Source organism: Corvus brachyrhynchos, unplaced genomic scaffold (assembly GCF_000691975.1).
Source record: "Corvus brachyrhynchos isolate BGI_N302 unplaced genomic scaffold, ASM69197v1 scaffold26, whole genome shotgun sequence".
NCBI lineage: Eukaryota > Metazoa > Chordata > Aves > Passeriformes > Corvidae > Corvus > Corvus brachyrhynchos.
In genome coordinates, this window is record NW_008239324.1 from 5,035,778 (window position 1) to 5,043,948 (window position 8,171).

The 8,171-nt window shown below is 56.2% G+C and overlaps 1 protein-coding gene across 3 annotated transcripts in view; it reads right to left on the bottom strand.

The window, feature by feature from the left end:
* Window positions 1-1,165: 1,165 nt before the first annotated feature.
* LOC103620270 (RNA-binding Raly-like protein) overlaps window positions 1,166-8,171 on the bottom strand; it is a 10,322-nt gene continuing 3,316 nt past the window's right edge. For all 3 annotated transcript variants that reach the window (XM_017740942.1, XM_017740941.1, XM_017740940.1), the window contains 6 exons: window positions 6,183-6,261; window positions 3,889-3,939; window positions 3,406-3,554; window positions 2,960-3,073; window positions 2,508-2,674; window positions 1,166-2,150 (listed from right to left, as the gene is read on the bottom strand). In XM_017740942.1, coding sequence (XP_017596431.1) covers window positions 2,112-2,150; window positions 2,508-2,674; window positions 2,960-3,073; window positions 3,406-3,554; window positions 3,889-3,939; window positions 6,183-6,261 — 599 coding nt within the window. In that variant the 3' untranslated portion in view covers window positions 1,166-2,111. The remainder of the gene's footprint in view (window positions 2,151-2,507; window positions 2,675-2,959; window positions 3,074-3,405; window positions 3,555-3,888; window positions 3,940-6,182; window positions 6,262-8,171) is intronic.

The window sequence follows — 8,171 nt, forward strand, 5'->3', positions numbered from 1 at the left end:
CGATGCCGCCGCCGCTGCCACCGCCGCTGCCACCGCCGCCACCAGTGCCTGAGTGCCCCTGAGACCTGCGTCCCTCAGTCTGAAGATGGGGCATCTCCCAGAGCCCGCCCAAGCTGCCTTCAGTGCTGCCGGAGACCCCTGCAGCCTGCCTGATCTACACCTCACTGTTGGGGACTAAAATAAGCTTACTTTTAGAATATTAGAAGTTTTTTACGTTTAAGCTTAAGTTTAATTGTAACTGCTGGAGAGCCCCCAGGCCCAGCCTGATCCATGTGTCATGCTGCTGGAGACTGGATGAGCCAACCTTTGCACTGCTGGAGACCCAAGAACTGTGCTCAAGGACACTGGAATCTGCACCCCTCCCCCACCACCAGAGAGCCCCCAAAGCAGCCCTCACACTGCCCAAGCACCCCAGAGTGCACCTGAGAAGCCCCCGTCTTGCAGGAGACCATTCCCAGCTGGCACCTCAGGACCCAAACAGCTTTGCATGCTGCTGAAGCCCCTCAAGAACAGCCTCCATACTGCTTCAGCAGCCGGAGCCTGCCTGAGACCTCCCTCCTAGCAATTGCTGGCACTGCAGGACCCCACATCTCCCTCTGGGTTGGTCACAGCACCAGGCTGAAACCCTCACTCCAAGCTCCCCACCATAACCATCCACGCAGGCAGCATCCAGGCAGGAACCACATCATGGCATGGACTGTGCACGCCTTGGACTTCTTGCCCAGGCAGTGCTTCAGAGTGGCAGAGTTGTGTTTTGTTAGTTTTTTCATAATAATAAATCATATTTTTTCTGGTGAGTCTTCTGCCTGCATGACCCTCCTGGGGCCTCTGCCAGCTATGGGCAGAGGTGGAAGGATGCACTTACATAGTCAGGGTCACCCCCTCTGCTCCCACTGTCCTTGAGGAGTTCAGGGGGAGCTGGGTGCTTCCTTGGAATCTGGTTATTCCTGGAGGTGGAGTGGAGGAGGTGGCCCTGTCTGCCAAGCTGCACCATGGTGGGTTGGTAGGGAATATTCTGGGTATTTTCCACTGGGAAACAGGGCAGAGCTGCACTCGTGCCTCTGGGTTGAGCTGTAGGAAAGGCAGCATCCAAGAAAGCCTTCAGAGCTGGGGGTTGTGTCTGACAGCACATAAAATGGGGTACAAAAATTAAATGTGCACTTCAGACGGTTAAAAACTGCATTGGAGTCGAATAACCAGAGAAAAGAAATACAAATTATTTTTCTTTCCAACACAATACACTCTTTTACCAGAGCAAACTAGAAATACTGAATAAGTTCCTACCAGTGAGAGAAGGACGACTGAGAAATTAGGGGCACGGAACCAAAATGTGACACTGGGGAGCCCAGGGGGGACCAGGACTCCTTGGGTGCAGGCCAGGGGCCCTTGTAAAGCTCTTACTGGAGTCCTGCTGGCCACAGACATGATGCCTGGCTGAGAACAGCCCATGGAAAACCAGTAAGGAAAACACATTTGGGAGCAGGGGCAAATGGGAGTGATTCAGTTGGCATTGCCCCACTGCTGGTCCTGCAGCTCACATCAGAGCTAGGCTTGGCACCATCCCAAAATCCTGCAAAAGCCTCTTAGAGCTGGCTTAGGGTGGTTCCTTCTTTCTATGATGGGATGCTGAGCAGCTCTGAAAGCCATCCTGGGCTGTACCCATGCCTGCTGCACCAGTACCCAGGGTCTGAAGGTCGGGATGCCACGTGTGCCATAGGGGTGGGAGCCCTGGGCTGCTTTCTCTGTGCTCCACAGCATCTTGTGGGTGAGGTGACACTGGCAGCAAGGCAGATGGATTTTGGGACACTCCTTTGGGATATGGTCCTTTCTGGTTTTTTACTGCTCCCCTCCCTCCCCAGGCCACCTCTGCTTATCCATAGGTCTGAAAACAGGAAGAAAAAGAAAAGCACACTGGAACACAAAAACTTCTCTCGCCAGAGCTGGCTGGCAACTCCCAAGGTGGGACACTGGGCTGCCAGTGGTAGGGGACGGCCGTGCCAAGGGCAGGCACCTCATGTCATATGTGGCACTACGTGGAAGCCTCAAAAGAAATAAAGAACAGAAGCTGGGAAGGGCTGGCCTCACGGGAAGGCCACAGCATTCCAGTCTGGCTACTGGCTGCCCTCAGGGTCCGACATGTGGGTTTTCACCTGTGAGGAGAAACACATACAGGATCAAACTCAGCACCCTGCCCAGCACGGCGGTACCTGGGTTCCCACACGCAGGTGGGGAGTGCAAGTGTGGGAGCAGCACCTTTGATAACACGTATTTCTGCTCTGAGGGGTTTTTTGTAGCCTTGGTGCTGGAGTGATGCACACCCAGGGGGTTGCTGCAGGGTACTTGAGGATGTTCTGGATGTGCCAAAAGTTTTAGCCCTGGCACTCAGCTGGAACGGCTTGAGGAACCCCGATGGAGCATTTCATCTGCTCCAGGCATCCCTCACCAGCAAGCAGGGGTGGATTTTAGGGAAGCAGAGAGCCTGGCAGAGGATCTGGCCCTCCTCTTACCGCCTCCTCTGTGTCTGTGCTCTCCTCGGCACTGTCAATGTTGCGCAGGTCGCTGTGCCTGTCAGCCCCAGTCCTCTCCTTCCCCCGCGACTCCTGTGATCCCTCTCCTACTGGGGATGGTGACTCTGTCCCCAGCTCTGCCCTCTTTTTCTCACTCTCTTTAGACCCTGAAAAGGCAGAGACAGAAGAAATTTGGGGTACCTGTGCAAGCACCAGCTCTGTTCTCACCAGCTTCCCTTGTCTTCGCCAGCTTTCTGGCCAAAAGGCCAGGCTCTTCCCTGACAGCCCAGAGAAGGGAAAGGATGTGGGGAATCTGCCCAGCCAGCTTTGGATGTCCTGGGCTCATGGGAAGGTTCTCCTTACACCCAGCTCAGTACTCAGGCTCGTGTGTGCCCGTGAGCTGCCCAGCACAGACACACAAGTGTTGGAGGGTCTGTGGCCGGTCACCTCACCTGTGAGATGCTCTCTCCGCTGGTCCATGCGGTCCAGGCTCTCCAGCAGACTGTCCACCTGTGCCTTGATCTGGCTCAGCTCCCCCTTGATGGAGTGCAGCTCTTCAGCTCGCACTATGGGAAGAGGAGCCGTGAGGATCCCACCCAAAGCCAGGAAGACATGCCATCCTGGGCAGCCATCTCCAGAGCACCCCCCTCTCTGGAGCATTCTCCTCCACAAAACATTCTCCTCTATGAAACATCCTCCCCACTGGGCATCCTTGGGGAACAGGAATGGATCCAGGGGACAGCCAGCACACCAGTGTAGGCCAGGCTGTGTCTGCTGGAGCTGGGGACTCACAGCAACAGGGTCAGCACCAAGTGGGACCTCTGGACTCTGGCACTGCTCTAATGCACCGAGACACAATAGCTCAGCCTTCTCTTCCTCCCAGCCCTGTCGCACTTACACTTTGTCCGTCCTGTTGTGGCACTGGTGCTGCTCCTTGTCCTGGGCTGGGGACTCAGGCTGCTCTTGCTTCCTGCTCCCAAGTGAGTCCGTCTGGTCTTGACTGGCATACGGTTAATGAGTGGGGGGATCTTCTGGTACTCGTACACCCTGCAAGGGCACAAGAGCAGGGTGGCGTGAGCACAACCTCAGAGATGCAGCAGCAGCAGCCAAGAGAGCATCTCCTGGGATCCCTGCACAGTAAAGGACCCCCAGCCTGGGCACTGCCCTGCCCACATGTTGTCTCTTCCCCAAGTACCCCTCCCCAAGGCCCCCCAAGCCTGGGGAAGATGCAGCTCCTCCAAGTGGGGAAATACCACTGAGCCTCTGTCAAAGGCAAGGGGCCGGATGCCCAGGACACCCCACTTTTCCACGATCAGAGATACCGTCGCATGCCAAACCCACACATGCTCAGCTCATCTCGCTCCTGGGATGCTGCGCTCACCGGTATGGGAAGTCGTCCCTGTAGAGATCATAGTCCAGGTCACAGTTACTGCTGCAGGAGGGGGAGAGAGAACATGTCAGCTGCTCTGTGGGTCCACAGACACCGTGGAGCAGTCACTGATGGGCACAGCACCTACCCAACCTTCATCCCTGGGGAGCAGGAGGCATCCTGGAGGATCCCATGCAAGCTGCAGCATGGTCCAGGAAGTGGCTGTGCCCTGGAAGGGATCTTCCTCAGAGGCAAAGAAGGGTGTTGAGTGGGATGGTGAGAGTCCCTGGGGCAGCATCAGCAGGGTCTGCCCTCAGGAAGCTGCATTTAGAGTACCCTGATGTTAAATTTCATGGTTGTGCCAACTCGCTTGGCTCCAAATTAAGAAGTGTTCTGTCAACAGATCCCTTCTACTACGAGCAGTGACATTCCAGTAATAAATCATGCACTCTGGACCAGGAGCAGGGAGTGGGGGAAGGAGAAGGAAGAAGAGGAGGAAGAGGAAAGACGCTGAAGCTCATTTTGCTGCTTCAGTTCTTGCAGAGTCAGGGAGCATAAGATTGAGCCTAACCCGAGGGGAGTCAGTCTTGATCTGAGCATCACTTGGAGCAGGGAGCCTTCATGCTGCCAGGAATGGGGGGACCAGGACAAGGTCCCCCAGGGTTCCAGATTTGGCTGCAGATGAACTCGTCGCTGCAGGATCAGTGCGGGAGCTCAGGGAGAGCTGGAGGTCTGCTGGGGGGCTCGCAGGCAAGCTGGGCTGCCCTGCCTGGGGCACCAAACCTAGGCCAGGCTTGCCCAGCCCAGAGGGCAGCTTGGAGCCCCTCACGGGGCAGTGGCATCCCCTGTCCCACTGCCACCCTGCCTTCTTCAAGAATCATCTGCACAGCCCACAGCCCACAAGCACCAGCCTTTCTGGTAAGGGTGAGCTGGCAGCCCTGGGGAACCAGGACCCACCTGCTCCTGTGCTTTACTCTTGGGGTATAATTATTGGGGTGTATTTTGGGAGGTTTTGGTCCAAGCTCACTGTCTTCCCAGTTTCCATCACTGTGATGGGGACAGCAAGTCCTTCACATCCCCAGCTCCTGCCTATCAGGGAGGAAGGTTGCAACCTGCCCCGGGGAAGAGGGGAATGGGCAGTGGGAAAGGTGTCCTAACCCACACACAGGGCACAGGGGAGGTGCCCCCTGCAACGGCTGCTGATGCAGTAGGGAGCCCATGCCAAAAGGGGTGGGCATGCCACAGGCCACCTTGTGCTGTGGGAGAACTGGTGGCACTGCAGGACAGTTAGTCTTGGGGTCTAGCACCCAGCTGGGGACACAGCAAGGGGTTTCCTGGCTCAGCTCTTTGCTCAGAGCATCCCCTGGGAAGAGAAAAAGCAGTGGCTGCCACGCTCCAGCACCCAAGGGGGCCGGCAGTCCCGGCCCTCCAGTGCTGCATCCCTTCAGCTCCATGGCAACGGGCAGAGCAATTAGTTCAGTCAGGGCGTTCACAATAAAGCTCTAACAAGACAGGAGCCCAGCTCTGATCCCCTCCTCACCACACATCCACTGAGACATGGAGCCAAGAGTGCACAGGGATGGGGACAGGCTCTTCATCTACCACTTTTGCCACCATTACCATCACCTACTGCCCTCCTCAGGGCCATTGCCACTCCTCTGTGCCTCTGCAGGGGTGTCTGTCCCTGAGGAACAGCATTTAAGGGGCACAATTGCAACTGACATTGACATAGAATCATAGAATCCTGGAATGGTTTCAGTTGGAAGAGTTCTTAAAGTTCATCTCCTTTCAAACCCCCTGCCATGGGCAGTGACACCTTCCACTAGACCAGGTTGCTCCAAGCCCCATCCAGCCTGGCCTTGAACACCTCCCAGGATGGGACATCCACAGCTTCTCTGGGCAGCCTGTGCCAGTGCTTCACCACCCTCACAGGGAAGAATTCATTCCTTATGCCCAACCTAAACTTGCCCCCTGGCAGTGTGAAACCATTACTGGGGGGCAATACTTTAGCAGGCGTGGAGATCACAGGGCTCTGCTTGTTCTCCCACCGCCTTCAGATGGGGAAGGGGACTCCCCACACCCATTAATGACACACACCAGGAGGAGCCTGGCAAGGATTGCAGATGGCACCAGTGCACCAGGAGATGCTCCAAGAGCCCTGGGATGAGGCAGGGATGTCCCTACCTATGCCTCCCAGCTGGAATAGCCAGAGGTGAGAGTGAGGGAGAGCAGGGGAGGAAGAGGAGCCAGGTGTGGGACACTCCCCAGTCCCCAGGGCAGCCCCCGCCCCGCACACAGGCACTCACTGGTACAGGCTGCTGCTGTGCTGCCGCTTCTGGCCCAGCCTGGCCCGGCTCGGCTTGGGCTCTCTGGCCATGTCCAGATCTGAAGGGAGAGGAGGGGAATGAGCAGTGGAAAGAAAGGGGATGATAATATCCTACCCCACACAGACACGTCTCTGGCACCAGCTTCCCAGCCATTCTTCTCTCCCGGCTGGAGATGTCCCACTGCAGAGCACCCACAGGATGAGCAGGGGGCTGGCAGATCTCTCTAGATTTAAGTTTTTGGAATGGACAGGAGCAACCCAAGGTTGTTCCAGAAAGGTAATGGCTCCAGCTGTCCTTTCCCATGGGCGCCCTGTCCCAAGGACCCAAAGCTGGGCAGGCTCCAATTAGGGTGGCAGAAAGCACCTCTGATGATGGAGGTAATTAACCTGCAGAGGCATTTCCCACCGCTGTGATGAATCCACCTTTGCTATCACTCCTGCTGGGTGGTTGGACTATTTTTCAGGGATATCCAGGCCAGCAGGATGCCTGTGAGTACAGCTGGGTGCCAGGGATGGGGGAAGCCCTGTGTCCAGCTGCTTCACCCTCCCAAAGGCTGCTGAGACACGTGTGATGATGTGTGGGGTGGAGATGCCTCTTGGGATGCCACATCACACCTCCCTGGCAATGCTCTTCATTCCTTCTTTAGGATTTCACAGCCAACATCCATAGAAAAGCCAACTTGGATCAATTTTCTACATATACATTTGAGAGGCACTGATGCTGTGGTTTGTGAATATCTCCATATATTTAATTTTGTAATTTTGGGACACTCCAAAACCTCTCTGGCCACTGGGGTGAGGAGACAGTTGAGGGCTCCCTCTTGCACACTCACCCTTGGCCATAGTAATTGTGACCAACTGTTCCATGGGTAACATTGTGGATGCTACTGCACCAGGGAACACCATGTTGAAGCTTCTCAAGTCATCTGGGAACACACCAGCCCATCAGAGCAGTCTAGACCTCCCAGGAGCCTGGACACTGGCCACAGGCCTCTCAAGCCCCACAGCTGTCAGAGCAAGGTCCTGCTATTCCTACAGAGAAGAGGGTTTCTGAGCAGAAGGAAACTGGAACTTGTTTGCTTTCCAGGCTGCCACCTTGTGTGGCAAAGTTTGTAGGCTGGCTCTGATCTTAGGATGAGCTGGGGAAGGTGCTCAGTGTGCACCAGGAAACGCTGGCGCCCATTTTCCATGGGTGCAGCAGCATCCCTAGGGATGGCCACGCTCACTGCTCAGGGCCAGAGCCTGCTGTTGACACCCCTCTCTCCAGCCCATCACATCCACCCAGCAGAGACACCCACTCTCCTCCCTGACAGCAGGACCCCAGCCAGGGACCCCAGCCATGGCTAGACACCCTGTCACAGGCCACCGGCATCATGGGGACTGTCCTGCTGGGGCAGAAGACCACCCCAGGTTGATTGGCCCTGTGTCTGGGCTCCCTTCCCTCCCCAGTAACAGAAGTGTCCTGGGAGAATATTCCTGTCCTAGTGGAGTAATGATATGGAGGAATAATGCAAGGAGGGCCATCCCAGTACTTGGAGGATATTCCTATCCTGGGGGGCAGCGGGGGGCAGTATTAGCATGGGGGCATCCCAGTATTGAGAGGACATCCCTGACCTGGGGTTAATGGCATGGGGACATCCCAGAACTAGAAGAAATACCTGTCCTAGGAGGGAATGGCATGGGGACATCCCAGTGCTGGGAGGAATCCCTGTCCTAGGAGAGAATGGCATGGGGCATTCCAGTACTGAGAAGATATTCCCGACCTGGAGCTAATGGCCTGGAGGGATAATGGCATGGAGACATCCCTGTACCGGGAGGACATCCTTGTTCCAGGTGCGATGCCATGGGGAGAACCAGGCATCCCGGCTATTGGGAGGCCATCCAGTCCTGGGGAGGGACTGGTACCGCTGTGGTGGGCACCCCGGAGGGTGCCGTGTCCGGGGTGAAGAGTCTTAGAGGCACCAGAAGG